General features: G+C 38.6%; 2 protein-coding genes across 4 annotated transcripts in view; both read left to right on the top strand.

Annotated features, from left to right (window-relative positions):
• The first annotated feature begins 2,687 nt into the window (after positions 1-2,687).
• Positions 2,688-7,619, top strand: med6 (mediator complex subunit 6). Its single transcript, XM_067385393.1, has 8 exons — positions 2,688-2,752; positions 3,074-3,233; positions 3,457-3,548; positions 4,770-4,852; positions 5,882-5,990; positions 6,090-6,205; positions 6,299-6,326; positions 7,165-7,619. Exons 1-8 carry the CDS (start codon positions 2,731-2,733, stop codon positions 7,317-7,319), a joined length of 765 nt encoding a protein of 254 aa, XP_067241494.1. The 5' UTR covers positions 2,688-2,730; the 3' UTR covers positions 7,320-7,619.
• A 729-nt stretch (positions 7,620-8,348) lies between these two features.
• Positions 8,349-20,662, top strand: part of pcnx1 (pecanex 1) — a 45,760-nt gene continuing 33,446 nt past the window's right edge. For 2 of the 3 annotated variants that reach the window (XM_067386623.1, XM_067386622.1), the window contains exons 1-6: positions 8,349-8,608; positions 11,746-11,960; positions 13,395-13,500; positions 14,683-14,716; positions 15,343-15,411; positions 17,125-18,750. In XM_067386623.1, the coding sequence (XP_067242724.1) occupies positions 8,456-8,608; positions 11,746-11,960; positions 13,395-13,500; positions 14,683-14,716; positions 15,343-15,411; positions 17,125-18,750 (2,203 nt within the window). In that variant the 5' untranslated portion in view covers positions 8,349-8,455. The remainder of the gene's footprint in view (positions 8,609-11,745; positions 11,961-13,394; positions 13,501-14,682; positions 14,717-15,342; positions 15,412-17,124; positions 18,751-20,662) is intronic. The other variant, XM_067386624.1, reaches the window with a different exon arrangement.

Here is a 20,662-nt window from a genome sequence, read left to right as displayed (position 1 = left end):
CCCGTTTCCATTGAAATCCAGCTGAGAGCAACTCAGGCGTTAACAAACGCATTTCTCTTGCTCAAACGATGATTTCGTGTGACGTGATTTCTGCCCCCAGAACACAGAACAGAAAAACAGCTGCTGTCGGACACTGAACAGAGCTGTTGAAACACAGTCTAATCTCCTTCCTTTTGATCCTCCCTTGATTCAGAAGAACTGGTCTTCTCTCTTTCATTATGCCCACAGCAAAGTTATTGTTATCCTACATTCATTTAACTGAGAATATATCTCCGTAATGAGTTTCCCTTTGGGAAACGTCATGTTTGTGTCCCACAGGTGTGTGTATCTCTCTCTCTCTCTCTCTCTCTCTCTCTGTGTGTGTGTGTGTGTGTGTGTGTGTTGAGCGGTTAGCTGGTTCTTCTGTTGTGTCTGGGTGTGTCGTGATTGCGGTAAATCGTGCTGGATGGAAGGGGAGTTCTGCTTAGCTCAGTCTGTCATTTTCAAACACACAAACACATGTGCATTTCAGACCATTTCTGCACATGCTTACATAAGCTTAGAGTTATATCTAGCTTACTGTTCTAGCTCTTTTTCTTCTACTGTATGAATTTACGATAAGGCTACTATTTTATCTCTTAACAGTTTTATCTTAACTACTTGTCTCTAGCATGTTGCTTGTTGAAAAATACAAATTACAGATGCTAACACTAACTTTGAGCTTCTTTACAGGATTGTAGGCTATTATGACAGTTTTGATGTAATGTATTGTGAAAGTTCAATATTTAATGAAAAATACTGCATTTAAACTGCTGAAGGCTTTTCTTTAATTAGTTGCTCATAGCAGTCTTTCTCAATGTGGATTTGTAGTAGTTAGGGGAAATGTCAAAAATAAACACTTAATAACATATTAAAATAATATATTAATTTATCATTAGTAACAATACATGTTTTTGTGTTTGAGCACTGCCTTTCCTCATTCGATCTATCTTTTTCTACCTGTCTGTGGCTAAACTATGCTTGTACAGTGCTGACTTTGTACACTTTTCTTCTTTTAGGGTTGGTCAGAGTCACGTGTTTGAAAGTTCTGTTTGGGAACAGATAAAACTCTGATTTTGTTGTAGTTTCAACAAAGAAACATGTTTTTTCAGGTCAGCTGTGAAGCTACTTTATTCTTTCTCTTACATCTGTAATGAGAACATTACACTTGACTTGAGGGAATGCTATTGCCACCTCTAAAAGGGTTTGTGGCATTTGAGCTTGACATTGGGGTTGAGTTTGAGTTGGATGCAGAATTTAATGGTTCTTTTCTGTTTATTGGTTTAATCCTGTGTTTGCTCTGCAGGCATTGTGTGGTGTTTTACGCTGCACTGCATTCATGTATGATATTCCTGCAGAATTCTGCCTGCAGGGACTCTGTCGGGTATTTGACCCATCTGATGAATTCTTCTGTAGTGATGGTGTTTCAACCAATGTACTTTTAATTAGGTCCAAAGGCATCTTTCCTAATTCTAAAAATGCCTTTCATGGTCATGCTGACTAAAGGCCTTTTTAAGAATATAAATATTTTTGTCCTAATTGACTGCTTTAAAATCTAAAATGTTGTATATTATTGTGTGTGTGTATGACTGAACACTTGTAAACATGGCACGACTGATCTTAGTGAGAGCCATATATTCACCTAAATGTCATATTTTTATATTTTCATAAATATAAAAGTAAATCTTCTTTAAAATATAAAATAAAATATAGAAATTAGTGCTGTCAAATGATTAACTGCGATTAATTGCGTTCAAAATAAAAGTTGTGTGTATATAAACATAATATATGTGTACTGTGTATATACATACACGTATATATTTAAGAAATATTTACATGTGTAGCCTACATATATATATATATATATATATATATATATATATATATATATATATATATAATAAATATTTTATATATAAATATAATATATTTTTGTTAAATATATACATGCATGTGTGTGTATTTATATTACATAATGAATAAACACAATATTATGTAAACACAAAATTTTATTTTGGTTGTGTGCAATTAATCATTTGATAGCACTATTTCTTACAAACATTGAATCAGCCATCCTATGATGTAATGTTTTGCGCAATGCAGTTACAATAATAAAACTGAATGTAATAAATAATGAACAAATAAAATGATTAAATAGGGCATATACACCAGTACAAGTTAACAGCAAACTATTTAGGAGCAAATCAAACAAGGACCTTTGAAATTGTTTTTTTTTTACAAACAAACAAACAAACAAACAAACAAACAAAAAACAATTGAAAGAACACTTTTGAATGCTTTTTAAAAAATATATATAAATATTTTATTGAAATACATAATCTTCAAACATGCCAAATAGGGCCTCAATTTTTTCATAATTAATTATTTTATAATTAATATTTCCATATGAATATAAATTCATTTTTTAAGAGTGGTGGTGATACGAAAAAAAAACCCCTACATTTATGGATGCAATATGTTGCCAAAAAACATAATTAACCAGATACTTAATTAAGAAAATATCATATTTATTTAAATTATTTTAATAATATTTTAATATTCTTTTATGTATCCTCAGTATATGAATTTCATAAGGGGCAATGAAAATTTTTAACGGCGATATTTAATAATAAAACCAATTAACTCTGAATTTGTAATAGAGCATCGACGGTTGTTGTGTCATCAGCCTGCGCCTGAGTGCGAGTTGCGAAGATGGCGTCGGTGGATTTAAGAGGTACTTTATCACATATTTCACGAATTGTTTTACAAAGATGTTTTATTCGTTGACAGTTTTATTCTTGTCAAATCCCTTTGCCATTACATTGAAATGTTGTATAAGAAATATAAAATATATTAACAGTACGTTTGCTTTGTCAAGCCAGAATAATCACACTCCTCTTTAGCATTGTCGCTGTAGTTTGTTGTACGTTAGAAGGAAGCGCGCAGTGTTATCTACTTTTTCTACGATATATTCTGTTTTTGTTTTTTTTCTTTTTCTTAGACGGAAATATTCTCATTCAAATATGACGATGAGTTGTTTTTTTGTGTTTGTCAGATAATCTGCTGGGCATCTCGTGGGTGGACAGTGGCTGGGTACCCATCCTGAACCCCAGCAATGTGCTGGAGTATTTCTCTGAGAGGAGCAACCCCTTCTATGATCGCACCTGCAACAACGAGGTGGTGAAAATGCAGAGATTAACCCTGGATCACCTCAAGTAAGCACTGCACGATGCAATTAAAAACTGGGTTATGTATGTAGTAGATATATCATAATGTAACCTACATGTCTATGAGCTGGAAACACAAAGACAGACAACACTTCTTCCTGTCACACTGCTGATTGTTTTATTTTCTAATCAATTAAAAAATAGATTGAGCTGCAGTAGTGTGTTGCTTGCATGCTTACTTTGTGTTTTGTGTGTGTGTGTGTGTGTGTAGTCAGATGGTGGGTGTGGAATATATTTTGCTTCACGCTCAGGAGCCGATTCTGTACATCATCAGAAAGCAGCAGAGACAATCGCCAACACAAGGTGAGTTTCTGCATTGCTGTTCCGTTTCTGCTGACTCTGTGGCTTTATTTTGCTTTTAGTATTATCACTTATGAATATTTTTGATTTGGTGTCTGCATTGTATTTTCAGATGTAATATTGACACTTGACAGACTTGCATTCCAGGTCAAGTTGAGTTTAACAAGATGAAGGACAATGTTCTGTACAACTTCAAAGCAATTTGAACATAGAATGTTGTTGCCAGTGTTAGAGATAATGATGGTAATGATGATAATTATTATTATACTCAAAGTGTTTGGCTTTCTAAAAACAGCAGTGTGAACGTAATTGTGGATTGAGAACTAAATTGAGTCCAGGTACAATTAAGTGTACTTTTTTTTTATTCTGAAGGATTGAGATCTTAATTTTGCTCTCAAAGTGCACCAGATTTATGCATACTTCATATATGTGGTTTGATTGAAGAACATTTATCAGATTAAATGCTTTCATCAGTAATACATAAAGTTTCTGCTGTCTGTGTGGCTGTTTTTGCTTATTTCTTAGATCTTTGTCCCCCTAATTCTGCTATATAAATTCTGGATATAAATCTTCTAAACTGTAAGATAATTTTTAGATTACAAAAAGTTGTTTCAGAGGTTATTACTTTTTGATAAACTATTTCAATTCTGTTTTGAATTTTGAAATAGTCAAGTCACCTTTATTTATATAGCACTTCATACAATACAGATTGTTTCAAAGCAGCTTTACTGTAATAAACAGGAAAATAATGATCAATGATTGAAAACTTCATCAAATATTAAACTAATTCAAATTCTGCTGTAAAGCAGCTCTACATTAGGCAATAGTATCAGAATATTGTTCAGATCAGTTCAGTGTTGATTCGGTTCAGTTTAATAACTGTGTACAGTTCATCATTTATGAAATGAGCTCATTTCGGCTATAAGCAGCTCTACAGGAGACAATAGTGTCGTCATTAAGCTCAAGTCAGTTCAGTGTTGATTCAATGCAGTTCAATAACAGTGTTGATGATTCGAATTTAGTTCATTATGAATCGAAGTTGAAATAATGTGCACTGATAAATTGTGCACAGTAATACCAGGAATTTTCTTTAAAACAATAAATGGGATTGTTTTGTTCACTTTATATTAAATAGGCTGACATTAAATTTCTCTGCAGAATAAACAAAATAAAACATTTAAATCTTTTTGTATGTTCTGTTTCCCTTGTTGCGCTGTCCTGCAGTGATCCCTCTTGCTGACTACTATATAATAGCCGGAGTGGTATATCAGGCTCCTGACCTGGGATCAGTCATCAATTCCAGAGTGGTGAGTTTATCAACCTTAGAACAATTTAAAGGTGCCATCGAATGTTTTTTTTTACAAGATGTAATATAAGTCTAAGGAGTCCCCTGAATGTGTCTGAAGTTTGAGCTCAAAATACCCCATAGATTTTTTTTTTATAATTTTTTTTAACTGCCTATTTTGGGGCATAATTAGAAATGAGCCGATTCAGGTTGCGGTCCCTTTAAATCGCACGCTCTCTGCCCCTGGAGAAACTGTGCATAAACCAAGTTTACACAGCTAATATAACCCTCAAAATGGATCTTTACAAAGTGTTTGTCATGTATGCGGCATGCATGCGTCGGATTATGTGAGTATTGTATACCGTTATATTGTTTACATCTGATTCTGAATGAATTTGAATGTGAATCTGAATGTGCTCCGATTTATATCTTTATAGATTTATAAAGAATGAAGTTGTTTATGAATTATACAGACTGCAAGTGTTTAAAAATGAAAATAGTGACGGCTCTTGTCTCCGTGAATACAGTAAGAAACAATGGTAACTTTAACCACATTTAACAGTACATTAGCAACACGCTAACGTTTAGAAAGACAGTTTACAAATATCACTAAAAATATCATGATGATATAAATCATGTCAGTTATTATTGCTCCATCTGCCATTTTTCGCTGTTTTCCTTGCTTGCTTACCTAGTCTGTTGATTCAGCTGTGCACAGATTCAGACGTTACTGGCTGCCCTTGTGTAATGCCTCTATCATGGGCTGGAATATGCAAATATTGGGGGTGTACATATTAATGATCCCGACTGTTACGTAACAGTCTGTGTTATGTTGAGATTCGCCTGTTCTTCTGAGGTCTTTTAAACAAAATAGATTTATATAAGAAGGAGGAAACAATGGAGTTTGAGACTCACTGTATGTCATTTCCATGTACTGAACTCTTGTTATTTGACTATGCCAAGATAAATTCAATTTTTAATTCGATGGCACCTTTAATAACTCCTTCCTCTATCAGTATAAACATTAATCTTTTGTTTTGATGTGTCCCAGCTCTCAGCAGTTCATGGGATTCAGTCTGCGTTTGATGAAGCAATGTCCTTCTGCAGGTACCACCCCTCCAAAGGGTACTGGTGGCACTATAAAGACCAGGAGGAGAGAGGTGAGAACATACACATAGAGCAGCAGGAAGCATCTCTCATCAAGTACAGCTGTACCTATTAAAAGTGTTACATTTGTGTGTTATATGTGTTTTTTATAGAAAGGGTAAAGCCTAAATCTAAGCGGAAAGAGGAGCCGAGTTCTTTGTTCCAGAGGCAAAGAGTTGACACACTGTTGCTGGATCTGCGCAATAAATTTCCCCCAACTTTCTATCAGGTATTAATAACATACACATGAAACAAACTGGTTTCTGAATGGAAAAAGGACAATTAAGTTTAAATTCTCACAGATTTTGTGTCTCTGTTTCAGCCCAAACCAGGAGAGAAGCCTGTCCCAGGTGCGCAAATACTCAATGAGAATACTTTTCTTCTACAGATGAAAATCACTTTTTAGTTTTGTAAATACTAATCTGTATATAGGCTGTACTTGAAAAACATGTAAAATTTCAGATGCAATCGCAGTCAAGTAGAGTTTGTCCTTTTTGTTCAGTTTCATGTCAATGTTCAGTACACTTTAAAAATAGAATGTGTTGCAGTATATTAAAAAAGCAGCATAATTTTGTGTTTTGGTTAAATTAATATATAAGATATAAAGTATTGGGACACACATCTTAATCACCGGTGTATAAAATCAAGCACCTAGCCATACACCCTGCATTTACAAACATTTGTGAAAAAATTGATCATTCTGAAGTAGTCAATGGATTCAAGTTTGATACTGTAATTAGGGTTGTCCAAAGTACTGACTTCGGTACCAAATCAGTACTGAAATTTTAAATATGTGACGATGCCAGCATTTCCCCCTAGCATTGTTGAGTGGATTCTTAAACACCGCTGATTGGCCTTTTTGTTCACACGCTCAACAGATGTGTCTGTGATTGGCTTCAATGATCAACGCTTCAAAAACATGTTGTAAATAGACATCTTTGATGCTCTTCACCGAGCGCTTACACAGATACACACGGGAGCGTTTGAAAGCAGGTGTCTATCAGCGGATCAGTCTATCAGCAGATATTTTAGATATGTTATCTGTATATGTATATGTGTGTATATATGTATATATATTTGTGTGTATGTATATATGTATATATATGATATGTGTGTGTAATATATTATGTATATGTGTTCATTGCTAATATACAATATATATAAATATCTCTCACTCTCTGTCTTTAGTGGAGGTAAAGAAGGAGCCGGAAGTGCCACTTGAGACTGTGAAGCCTCAAGAAGAGCGAGAGACGAAACCTCCGGCCCCTCCTGGCCCTGCCCGGCCAGCCCCACAAACTACACCCAACAAACCACCACCCGAGAAACGTGCACGCCTGCAGTAACACATGCTGGCCAGCCACAAAATACTTTGATTTAATGTTGCAGGATTGAAGCACAAACCTGTGGACAGTTCTCTGCACCAGCTATCCGAGGGTGGACTGTTATGGTTATTGTATATAAATTTTCTTCATAATTTTATAGTTTTTGAAATGAGGGAACTGAAATGTTTGTATTTCATCTCTGTATGTCATTTTGTATATTTCAGTGTTTGAGTTGTATGCCATTGTATCATTCATAGAGAAAATAAGTTGTTTTTCAGAAACTGTTTGCAGTGTTTATCATCGTTCAAATAGTGTACGGCCTTTTTCTGCCTATTAAACAATGTTTTTGTATGCTCTTTGTAAGTGATTCAGTAACTACGTAGTAATGAGCTTGTATTCCTTTGACTGTGTAATGTGATCTTGGTCTCCCGATGGAGATTATATATGACGCAGCGCCCTCGTGTGTTCGGATGGGCACGCGCATCATTTGCGCTTCTGCATGAACGTGAACTGCTCTGTATTTAGTGCGCTAAAAACAGACTCATAGCCAGCAGATATGTTCTGATAATAAGAATTCAGTTTTATTCATAACAATTAGCTCGACCCAAATACTGCCAGCCCCGACCTAATTTATTGGACCTGTATGCGCACAGGAACTGTGCTTAGGGTATAAATACATAGTGGTACGATAGGTTCATATTTTTTAAAAATATTTCCTCTTTTATTTTGCTTTTAGAATACCACGCGCTTACAGTATAAATACATAATATTAAAAAAATATATTTCCACGTTTTTTTTCGAATACCAACAACCTCACTAAGAGGGATTGTTTATTTATCAAACAATGTAACTGTTAATTAGGTAAACAGGTTGCCAAAAAAAATCAGCGCTTTCAACAGTATCGCCCCAGATGTTTTTGTTCGTCAATACTCGCGTTGGCCGCGCGGAGGCGCTGCAGAATAACCCGTATCTCTGGCACGCGCAGCGCCACTCTCTGGGCGAGCTGTGCGCGAGCTGCCGGGTGCGCGCAGAGCACGATGGGACGGGAAGCGCAGCGCTGGAGGACCACAGAGAAGAAGATGGCTGCGACGGGGCTCGATGGGCCAGCGCCGTTCCTCCTGCTCCGAGACGGCTAGAGAGGGGATAGGGGGGTAAATATGGGGTCGCAGACCCTGCAGATCCTGCGGCAGGGCGTGTGGGCGTCGGTGACGGGCGGATGGTACTACGACCCCCACCAGAACACCTTCGTGAACGCGCTTCACCTTTACCTGTGGCTGCTGTTGCTCTGCCTCCCGTTCACGCTCTACATGGTGAGAGATGCAGCCGTCGGGTTTCTTCTTCTCTCCATCCCTCAGTCGGTATCAGACCATCTCTATCTTTTCCTCATTCTTTATCAATCTCTCCATCCCTCTCTCTCTCTCTCTTTATGATCCCTGTACATCCATTTCCAGTAACATACACATGCGATGTTTCTCTTTATTCATCCCCTACAAGGTTTCCATGTTCATGGAAAACCTGGAAATATCAGGGAATGTTAGGATTGTGATTTCCAGAGCTGGAAAGGACAAGGAGTTTCTATAGTGTGTGTTTTGTTTCTAGTTCAGCTCTATGACATAAATTGCTCGGTGTGAGTGCATTTTCTGAAATCGTTTATTTTAAATTATTCCGTTATTCACAAACAATTGAAAAAGTAATGGAAATGTGTTGGTCAAAAGAATCCTGGGAATCCTGTCACAGCTTCGACAGGATCTGTTTGTTACCGCTGAATCGGTTCAGTTCTGGTCTGATGAGTCTTTGTTTTGGTTTTGACTTGATGTTTTGACAGTTGAGTACTTTAGACCTGATGTCTTGAGATTTGGTGTGTGTTCAGTCTTTATCTGCTCTTTAGGATTAGTTCCTCATTTCATTCCAAACCTGTATGATATTCCTTATTTCTGTTGAACACTGAAGAAGAACATTGGACATAGGTAACAAAACTGTTTGACTTCCATTGAGTGGAAAAAAGAAAGTATTTTTTTTAATATATATACACTATACACTAACATACATGCTGATTCAATAGAAGAACCTTTCATTGAATAGCACTTAAAGAACTGTTGTTTCTTATTGTTTTCTGAAGGACATTTGAATAATCTTAAGAATGTTTCACCTCTACGAATAACCTTTAGTACAATGCAATTTATTAAAAGCTGAATTTTCAGCATCATTACTCCAGTCTTCAGTGTCACATGATCCTTCAGAAATCATTCTAATATGATGATTTGGTGCTCAAGAAATATTTATTATTATCAGTGTTGAAAACAGCTGCTTAATATTTTTGTGGAAACCTGTATACACTTTTTTCCCAACATGGTTCTGTGATGAACAGAATGTTTGAAGAACATCATTTAGTCAAAAAATATATTTTCTTTACATTTTAAATGTCTTTGCTTTCACATTTGATCTATTTAATGTGTCTTTGCTGAAAAAAAAGTATTATTTTTTTTCTTTCGGAAATATATCACAGACCCCAAATGTTTGAACGATATTAAAGCTTCTTGACAGAACCATAGATGCCAATAGTAATGTAATCTGTGGTTTTGCGCTTTAATCAGGATTAATCAATAACTTGCTCTGACACTAAAAACAAGCGCAGTGAGTTCTGATCTGTTTAATTAAACTCACCAGAATGAGCTGAACACAGAAATGTTGAGCCTATTTCACTCTTCGCAAAGTTCAACCTCCTACCCATTGTGGATGTGTTTATTAAAGCTGCAGTCCGCAACTTTTTTTGTGTTAAAAATTTACAAAAATTATATAATGAGAATATTCAACATGAATCCATTTTCCGAGTTTTTGTCTTATCCTGAATCATTATGGTACACTTATAATAAGTGTTTATATTCGGACTATTTCAGACCGGACTGGTAGGACTCGCCGCAGAGTATCACAGTAACCGCGTGACTCGCCATAGACATACACAGAGAAAAGTAGGTCCGACTAGAATGTTCCTCCGCAAGACGCGTGCAGTTCTGTTTATTAACCGCTAGAGGGCCAAACATCGCGGACAGCAGCTTTAAATATATCAGCTAATTTTTATTACGCTTTCAGCCACCAAAGTTCAGTACTCTCAGCAGCTGTTTGCCACATTTTACCATATTTAAACCACTTCTGCAGAAATCCCTGGATTTTATTCCAAAGTCTTCAAAGAAAATGCTGAAAAATAATCTGCAGATTTCCTCGTTATCATAAACAATCAAATCCCTCTTCACTATGAAACATTATACTCCTGTTTGCAGTCTATTTATAAAAAGAGACTTGTAATAGGCATCATGCATATTATTTTTAAAGCCATGCCTGTTCTGTGGGTGAGGTCTCAGGTCTGTGCATTACATCTCTGTACGGATGGAACTCAGTCCATATTTAACTTCCTGCACAGATCCATCCATCTAGGTTCTGCTCGAATACTTTACTGCCTTTCAACTACAGCTAAGCGATATCACGTGAAGCAGTGCGGTAATCACTGTATCAATAAGCAACTGATGAACGTGCCCCCGCTGTTTTTTGATGATGAATATGAGTGGGTGTGTGTCAGATATGGAGAGGTGTTTAGGACAGTATGTTGTCCACAGATGTCCGTTCAGTGCCAGGCTGTTTTTAGCTTCTGCCCTCCGGTTGCGACTGAAATGTTGTTGCTCCTTTTCATAACCCTGTAACTCTGTATAACTGAGTCCTATATTTGTATATGATATTTATACAACAGAAGGATGTTAATAGGCTGAAATATGTGAGAATATCACCCCCCCCCCCCCCCCCAATGTCTTGGTTTGCTTTAATGTCAGTATTTGAAATGCTGTGCCTCTTTTATTAATTCATTTATGGGGAAATGTAATAGATCAATAATAGATCTAAAGATTGTACACAACATTTCAGAAACTGTGGTGGGTAAGGTTTTTACATTTTAAATTTCAATTGTAGTCTTTTATGCTCACCAAGGCTGCATTTTGTATAGTAAAACTGTAATGTTCTGAAATATTGCTACAAATTTAAGAAACTGTTTTATTTTAATATAATTTAAAATGTATTTCTGTGATAGCAAGGATACATTTTCTGTATTCGTAATCCTTCGGAAATCATTCTAATATGCTTATTTGGAACATTTCTTATTATCATCAATGTTGAAAGCAGTTGTGCTGCTTAATATTTTTGTAAAAAAATTCAAGATACTTTGATGAAGAGAATTTTCAAACGAACAGCATTGATTAGAAATGGAAATCTTTTATAAAATTATGTCTTTACTGTCACTTTTAATTAAATTAATCCGTTCTTGCTGATCAAAAGTAGTTATTTCTTAATTTAAAAAATCTTACCGACCCCAGCATTTTGAATGATATTGTAAATGAGCTCAAAATCACAAAAAATGCTTGTTTTCTACTCATTTAAAATCTCTTGCTGTGTCTCTCTGTAGGCCTTGCCCCCCACTATGGTGATTGTGGGTATCTACTGTGGGGTGATAGCAGGTATGTTTGTGCTGCTGAAGGCCGTGAATTATCGCCTGCACACCGCGCTGGATGAAGGGGAGGTGGTGGAGCTGCGGGCCAAAGGGAGTGAGGGGCGGGTACAGGGGGCGGAGCACCAACGCGAGGGCACCGTCACCCGGCAAGAACACTCAAACGGGCCTGGGTAAGAATCATTTGTGGTTCACTCAAAAAGTTGAGAGTGGCTGCACAGTTAATGAATTTGAGCTTTTATTAATGGGTCTGATTTAGCTTAAGAAGTTTTTGAATCATTTCAGGTTTTGAATCATCTCAATAAATGCTGTCCCTGTTGAAAAAAGAGCATATGCTGGTTAGGTATGTTTTGAATCATGGCAGCTGGTTTAAGATGGTCCTTAGTTGGCCCTAAGATGGTCCTAAGCTCCAGCTCAAGACCAGCTCAAACCAGCTGCCATGCTTCAAAACATACCTAACCAGCATATGCTGGTTTTTCCAATAGGGGTGAATCGTCTCAGGGTTTAAATCTTCTTAGGAAAGGTTCAGTTTAGGAGAAGTATTGAATAATCTCAAGAAATGTCATGTTTTGAATCTTTTTTTGGGAAGGATTCTGAATCTCCACAGGGAGGTTCTGATTCCACTCAGAAAGGTTCTAATTCAGCTCAGCAAAGTTTTGATTAAGGCACAACACTGTTGCTCAGCGGTAGGGATGTTTCTGAGAGCTAATCTGCTGTCATGCTGAATCCATTCATCACCCACTGAGAGAGAGAAAAAGGGAGGAGGGGAAGGAGTGAGTGAATCAGGAGAACTGATATAGAGCCTTATAAACCAAAGCTGATGCTCTTGTTCGTTAGCTCAGAGGAGTTGGAAACAGTCTGCAAACTTTCAGAGGTGAAATAAGTGCTAGGTTGCACATTTTCTACCAGAGCAAGCGTTGCTGAGCGAGTCAGAACACATTAAACACAGTTACTCAACTTCAAAGTTTTTACAGGCATCAACAACTTTTTGTGCATTACAAAAGAACATGTCTTTTTTCTTGCATTTCTATTTATATGTAAAAGAGAAATTGAGAACCTATATGTGGAGGGACGTTCCGGGTTTGTCCAGGTCTGTATGTACGCCAATTGAGAAAATATATGATATTTTTGCTTGAGGCCCCTGAGCTGAAGAGCTCATGTGTTTTTAATTCTTCCAAAGACCCTCATGTATATCCTGAATGAAAAAAAGAAACTAAACTGCCTCTAGGGCAACCAAATGTAATTGCAAAAATAGCGAAAAGGCGGACGTTGGTAGGTGAGCTCCAGCCGTGGGATTACCATTCACCACTACATTTTATCCTCTGGGGGGGCCAGCAAAATAAACCTCCTAAAATATTATTATAATCTCCCAAAAAGTGAAGGAAGGGAGGGTGATCTCTGCCTAATGGGTGGCAGACATTAGATAGAGAGACGCTAGAAATGATCTCCTCTCTGCTGGCGCCTGAGCTGCTGTGCAAGTTTGATCATAAATGACATTAACTCTCTCAAACCCTTGGGGCTGTTCCTCTGTTACTGTGTTGCTAGGTAACTAACCTTTTGTGTGTGTGTGTGTGTGTGTGTGTGTGTGTGTGTGTGTGTGTGTACAGGGATCCAGGTGGTGGAATAGAGATGTCTGATTTTGCACGGGAGGAGACGCCACCGGTCGACTGCAGTTCACGGAACTCTTACGTGGGAATGGACTCTAGCCATCAGGTGTGTCTGTCTGTGTTCACATATGTTTGCATGCATGTAAGGGAATGTATGAAAGCTTGTTTCCACCACAGAATAAACATTTTTAAAAGAAAATTGTGACTTTTTATTGCACAATTCTGACTTTTTTCTTAAAATTGTGAGATCTATACTCACAGTTGCGAGTTAAAAAAGTCAGATTTGCGGGATATAAACTCACAATTATGAGAAATTAAGTCATAATTGTTAGATAAGAAGTTGCAGTCACCTTTTTTATTTTTTTATTCATTAAAAATTACATAGGAGTGGGATCCAGAAAGGGCTTTGCTTTTTTGTCTGCATTGCTTTTTTTTATTTATTTTAACTTTGAAGCACTTTTTAATCCGATTCGGTTCGTAAAAGAGTAAGAAATTTATTACCATTGCACACTGGCAGTACCACCACAGTCAAGAATGTTTTAGGAGGGCTCAACACTTTTACTGTCAGATGAGGACTACAAACGTTGCCATAATTTCTAATGTAAACATAATACTCTTTGCTTGAAAATTAGATAACGATGAGACTGAAATAATTGCTTAATAAATAAACACCTTACAAAATTCAATTTTATATTCTAGAACATCAAACATTGCCATGGAGAACATGTTTATTGAAACATAATATAATTTTAATATACATATTATAAATGTTTATAATATTAAAATATTTATTATTTCAAATTCCTAATTATTTACTTATCTGCATATACTGCACTAATTTGTGGTAAAATATTAGTTTTTGCTAAATGAAGTTGTCCTGGTTCAGAGTCTGTCTGTTTGAGGGCAATCCTTCAGTCAGAATCTTTCCCTGCTGTATAATTGGTGAAAGCTCAGGGGTGTTATGTTCTGGCTTATAGTACTGCTTGTCCTACAATATCTGTGTGTGTGTGTGTGTGTGTGTGTGTGTGTGTGTGTGTGTGTGTGTGTGTGTGTGTGTGTGTGTGTGTGTGTGTGTGTGTTTGGTCAGAAACTGTTGGTTGAATCATGAAGTCATAGAGTAGAAACCCAGGCTGAAAAGGAAGTCTAATTGTTTATGTTGTGATTAAATGACTCTGATGTGTTTTTATGCATGTCTGCTAAATTAATATCAGTGATGGGAAGTTACAGACATCATGATCTCATGTAAATGACTCACCAGAGCTTGTTTCATCTTTATCACTCCCTACAGATAACATCCCACGGAGGCTCAGTCACAACCAAACGTGAGACGCTTCTTTTTTTTTTTTAAAAAACCTCTGACAGTATTAGTATCTAGTAACAAAGGAATAGTGTACCCAAAATTTAAAAAAATTGTCATTATTTACTCACCCTCATTTAAACCTGTGTGCCTTTCTTTGTTTTGTGGAACACAAAAGACTCATTTGTCAATACTCATCTCGTCTCGATCAATTTTTATTGATCCAAACCCATGACAACCTGGTGCAACCTGCTTCCCCATTGCCTAATATTAGTCACACCCCTCCAAAATGTCAGGAAGACCACACGGCAGCAGCAGGAACATTACAGGGTGTTCTCAAGGGTTCAATAGAAGTTGTATGACTTTTTTTTGAGTTGTTAAAAACTCAGAGGACACTAGTGTGAACCAGGTTTACCATAGCTATAAATAGAAGTGTTTAGATTCAGAGAGAAGAGTTTTTCTGCAGACAGCAGCGATATGTCAGAAGATCTGCAGTACTGCGGGCGCAAGCCAGGTCAGGGATGTGTTTGAATAAAGTTGCAAAGGTGAGAGGGAAGGAGGAAGAGAGGAGAGAGAGAGGGTGGATACGTTAAGTTAATGAATAAGTTATAAAACTCGACCTTCTCTGTCTCTCTCTCTGACTGTTTGCAGGGGCAGGGGTTGGAAAGGCTGCCGATGACATCAGTTTGAGTTTGGCTCAGAGTTGCAGTCAGGACCAAGGTGTGAATCTTAATTAACATCAACTTCAGTATAGTATAGTGCAATGCAAATTAGTCTCTAGAAACTTCATTATTGATCTCACTTTAAGAAATAGTTAAAGAATTCTGTCATTATTTCCTCATCCTCATGTCATTCAAAATCTGTATGAAGTTGTTTTTTCCATGAAACATCCAGGATATAAACTGATATATATCAAAACTGCTTATAAACGGATAGACTTCAAAGATATCACCATCAGAAATCAGTTTTTCCATTCACACTGTAATGGCAATGATAATATGCATTTTATTTTATTTTTCGAAACTGGCTCACAAGGTGCTTTGGTGGTTCGGGAAAGTTTCTCAGAGTCACACATGCAATGAAACATGTTTGTGTCCTCAGCAGAAGCGAGTTTTGTTTGGTTAGACTATTATTCTTATTGACTGCGGTTATTTTTAACTGTAAAGTGTTTAGCAAAGGTTGAAAAATTGTAATGTATAGCTGAAACTTCTCTCTTACATGAAAAAGGTTGTCTGTGTCTCTCGAAACCAAAAGTATGTGATCAGTACAACAGCTTTTTGTGAATAATGAGATGACACAAAAAGGTGACGTCAGCACTGCACACTGGGCTCAGATTTTCCAAAGCACATAAGCAAAAGACCGTATGGACAGTGTGGTTTTTGGACAGTGTGCAGAATGGAGTAATAATTGTGTTTTGGCAGATGACTGTATCATTTCTTAACACTGCATCAGTGCTCAGGAAACTGTTTATTAGGGATGTAGATATTTACATTTTGACTTGACCCTGATTTCTTTAAGCGTTTAAACATTTTCTGGCATTTAAAAATGCTAAATGGGGCGTCTCAGGCCTTGTTTTTCAATTTTGAATTGGACTACAATGCTGACTCATAATTGATTTAATGATTGAAAAGTGGCTATTTGGCTATTGATTAACTTTGTCATATAGGCCCGCACTACCTAACAATACATAAGCATCGCAGCAGCAAAAATCAGTTCAAGGTGGGTTGTATATTGCCTGGCAAGGCCAGACTAGTATATCTTCTACAAGATATATCATTCTGGTCAGTCCGCCCTCCGTCGCGATTCGAGTCAACTCCAAACCGTACCGTGCAATCAGATTTGTTTATTTCAGTGACACAAACAGCGTCACTCTAGTGCGGCGAAAGTCCCTTAAATATCAACAAAGATTGCGCACGGGAGACCCGAGAGTTTGTTCTATTCAGCCGTGAATTCAGTTTTAAATGACCAAAAACACATTAATTATTTACTTTTCGCTGTTGACTCTCTTGTCGCTTTGCTAACGTCATATCCACCCTTCTCTGATTGGTTTACTCCGCTTCCTGTTTGCTCAGATTTGCTCTCCCCTAGAAATCGAATTGATTTAATGGCCGACCAGACTCATCCGCTGGTACAGTGGTGAGGCTGGATTTTCCAGGCAAGGTTGTATATGTAGCGTGTGTATAGATACAGTGTAAATTTAATAACTTTTGTTATCCCAGACATCTATTCACAATGATAGCATCCAAACTGCAATATTTAACATTTTGTAACAACTGCAAAGTGAGCAAGTCATTGCATTTTGGTAACATAACATGCACTGATAAATTGTTTGCCGTAAGACCAAGATTGTCTATTAAAAATAGGGTCAATTTTGAGTGTTTCACAATTTTGTGTAATTTTTACACACTCTGTTATATTTCTCTTTCCCTCTAGATTTGATGTCGGACCCAAAGATGTTCTGCCTTGTCTCCAATGACTCTTTTGCCTCCATGCAGCCTTCAACCTCATTGGCTCAGGACCTTTATGGCTCCAACCCCCACCCTTTCAGTCAGTCCCTGTCTTCTTGTGACACAGAAATTACTGCCCATCTTTCCACCCACTCACAGTCGTTCCGCAAAGAGTCATCTCGACCTCGTGGATTGCCTCGCACCTCAAGTTCTGCAGGATCTGCTTTTCCTGATCCTTCTCTGCCTGAGTTCAGCCTGTACCCTCCACCCCGCCGGGGAGGACTGGATCCTGTCTGTGAAATGGAGGCCTCCAGGTCACAGAGGGCGACGGAGAGCTCTGAGCAGCCAGACTCCGGAACTCCCAGCACTTCAGTAACCGAATTCCACAGATATCATCCAAAGGAGCGCCGCAGGATATCACGGTCTGTCTCCCGAGAGGCAGGGGAAGGAGAGTGTGCTGGGGAAGGGGGATCTGGGCTGTACCAGTCAGAGGGTGTTCAGGGGGGGCGGGAAAGAACAGGTGGGCGCAGTGCTGACAGTTTGCGGAGTTTAAGCACACGCAGCAGCGGCTCCACCGAGAGCTACTGCAGTGGGACAGACCGGGATACCAACAGCACCCTGAGCAGCCTGCACAGTGAGCAGACCAGCTCCACGCACGTAGAAAGCCTGCTGTCGCTGTCTGGGGATGAGAAGGTGAATGCGGGACACACTGACCCGCGTAACTCTAATGTGGCCTCGGGGGAGGCTAATAAAAACCCCCATGCCAACGAACTTGCCACCAAATTGTCCAGCGGTGATGCTCCCAAACCTGCAAACTCAGAGGGCCAACAGGGGGAGGGGACTGTGGAGATGGTGTCAAGGACTAGCGTAGATGTCTCTACTGGTCTTTCCCACCAGCACCAGGAGGCGGAACCAGACAAAGTGCGATCCAAAACAGCCAATCTTGTTCACCGGGCTGCCTCCTCATCTGCCGCCAGCCGGAGTGGTCGGCGGCGAAGTGGTAAGCAGCGCGCAAGCAGTTTTGATGCCAGCAGGCACCGGGAATACATTTGTGGACGTGGCATGGCAAAGCCTCGCTCGGCAGTGTTCATGAAAGGAGAGGAAGACTCCAGTGATCAGAGCGAACTTAGTTGTGCCTCCAGCCTACACTCCACCCACCAGCTCAGCACAGACTCCTCATCCAGCACACCCCACTCCTGCCCCTCTCCTGAGGATCGACGTGGCCCCTCGCTATTGGCCAAAATGCACGGTGTGCATACCCATAGTCAGAGAGATAAGGAAAAGGAACGAGAAAAAGACAAGGAGAAGGGAAAGCGCAGAGCTTCGCGCCGTACTCCGAGTACAGGCAGCGCCAAAACTCATGCCCGGGTCTTGAGCCTGGACAGCAGCACTACTGCTTGCCTTAATGACCCCCATCATTTGGGGGCACCAGCAAGTTCTAGACCCCTTACAACCTCCAAGTCGGACCTGGAGGCAAAAGAGGGGGAGGTGTTGGATGCGGCCTCTCTGCTGGGAAGAGCCTCTCAGCTTGAGTCAGTGACCCGTTCCAGAAACAGCCTGCCCTGCCCCATCTCCCTCAGTCACACACAAGACGCAACGACAGGATCACGGGGTGAGCACACAGTCATGCAAGATTGCACATGCGCTTATTTACAAAGATCCTTAGAAGAATAGTCGATCTAAACATGAATATTTTGTCATCATTTGCTCACCGTCTTAGTGTTCCAAGTCTTTATGACTTTCTTCCATGACCTGCAAAATGAGATGTTTATCAGGTTGTCCACACTGCTCTTTTCCATATAATGGAAATTAATGCTGACATGGGGCTGTCAAGGTCCAAAAATGATAAAAATCAATATAAAATACCCAAGCCATATGAGCCATAAGCGTTTTTTCAGGAACGCAATGTAACAGAAGTGACTGATCTTTTCTTTCTTATTATGACATCCGAGTAAAAAATAAACGGATTATTGAAGAAAAAAAAAAAAAAAAATACAGTTGTTGTTTGGGTGGAGGACGATCTGAATGTGAGCTTGCAGTTGATTGTAAGAAAAGGGCAGAGTTTAAGGGGACTGAATGATTAGAGAATTTGAGCATGTGTCACCAGAGAAAGTCTGTCGTTTTACTGAAAAATCAAATGATGACATTTTGAATAAAAATTATAAGGTAAAAAAAAACATTCAAGGTTTAGATCACCCAAAAATGAAATTCTGTCTTTAATTACTCCCCCTCATGTCGTTCCAAACCCATACGATCCTCGTTTATCTTCGGAAGACAATTTAAGATATTTTTGATGAAATCAAATGAAAGCAATGAAATTACCACATTCAAGGTCCAAAAAAGTAGTAAAAACATTGTTAAAATAGTCAGCGTGACTGCAGTGGTTCAACCTTAATGTTATGAAGCGACGAGAACACTTTTTGTGACAAAAATAATGACTTTATTCAATAAATTCGTCTCTCCCCTGGCATTCTCCTACGCTGTTTATGTTCAGCGCTTCTAGGTTCTACGTCAGACTGCATTGGCCGATGCCTGTTCACGTGAGCAGCATGACGCATACGTGTGATGCTGACGCAGGAACCAGCTTTCTGACGTAGAACCCGGAAGTGCTGAATGTAGGGCTGTGCCGATAAACGATATCATATCGAATCGCGATAAAATATATGTCGATAACGATGATACGCTCTAGGCATTTTTACTCTATATGGATTAATATAAGAGCCATTCATACAGCAGAAATATGGGACAACAGCCAATCAGCGTGCAGCTTTAAACGTTCACGTCAAAGAACAAAGTCAGTTTCCTACTTTGCAAAGCAAACTCGACACAAGGACGACAAAAATGAGTGAAAGCAGCGACGAAAGTGTAACTAACCTCGCGTTATTATCCAAAAATGATGAAATTGTCGACAAAAAAGGTAGCACAAATTCAGTTATATGGAAGTGGTTTGGTTATTTGAAAAGAGACCATGCGCAGATTTAAACGATCTGTAAAATATGTTGTTGGACGGTGAAAAACAAGACTGGCAACACGAACCAACCTATTGCATCCCACACATACCCTGCATCTCAATCTGCTCCCTAGCTTCCTAGGACATGAATCTGCATATCATGTAAATGAATGTGGCCGACTCCCTGATCAGTGCCCTGACTACCTCAGTCAGTGGCGTAACTTTGTTTTAAAAAGTGGGTGGGACAGGAATGTGTATTTGCCATTAGTCCCGAGAGTATGTATATTAGTTAATAAATACGAGGATCCGCCTTGATATCAGATTGTCCTGATGGACTGGTGGCAGCATTTTCGTTTAGCGTGCAAGAGGTTCTGGGTTCTAACCCAACCATGTATTTTGGGATTTTTTTTTTTTCTCATTAAAACCAAAGATTTTCATTAAGATTGTATATCAAGAGCAGGGATACATTTATGTGTAGCTATTTTGTTTTGTGATTTCAACCTAACAAATAGAGAGTCTCTGCAACAGAGCGATAGATTGAAGCGCTCGTACGTGTGAACACGGCTCAGTGTGC

Source organism: Chanodichthys erythropterus, chromosome 5 (genome assembly GCF_024489055.1).
Source record: "Chanodichthys erythropterus isolate Z2021 chromosome 5, ASM2448905v1, whole genome shotgun sequence".
Taxonomy (NCBI): Eukaryota; Metazoa; Chordata; class Actinopteri; order Cypriniformes; family Xenocyprididae; genus Chanodichthys; species Chanodichthys erythropterus.
Note: the sequence above shows the minus strand (reverse complement) of the source record. Positions and strands in the feature narration are given on the sequence as shown.

Excerpts from the sequence above, each read along its gene's own strand:
- med6 (XM_067385393.1), top strand. The coding sequence starts at position 2,731 with ATGGCGTCGGTGGATTTAAGAG. Across the intron at positions 3,234-3,456 it reads TTAACCCTGGATCACCTCAA|TCAGATGGTGGGTGTGGAAT; the intron begins GTAAGCACTGCA and ends GTGTGTGTGTAG. Across the intron at positions 4,853-5,881 it reads CAGTCATCAATTCCAGAGTG|CTCTCAGCAGTTCATGGGAT; the intron begins GTGAGTTTATCA and ends GATGTGTCCCAG.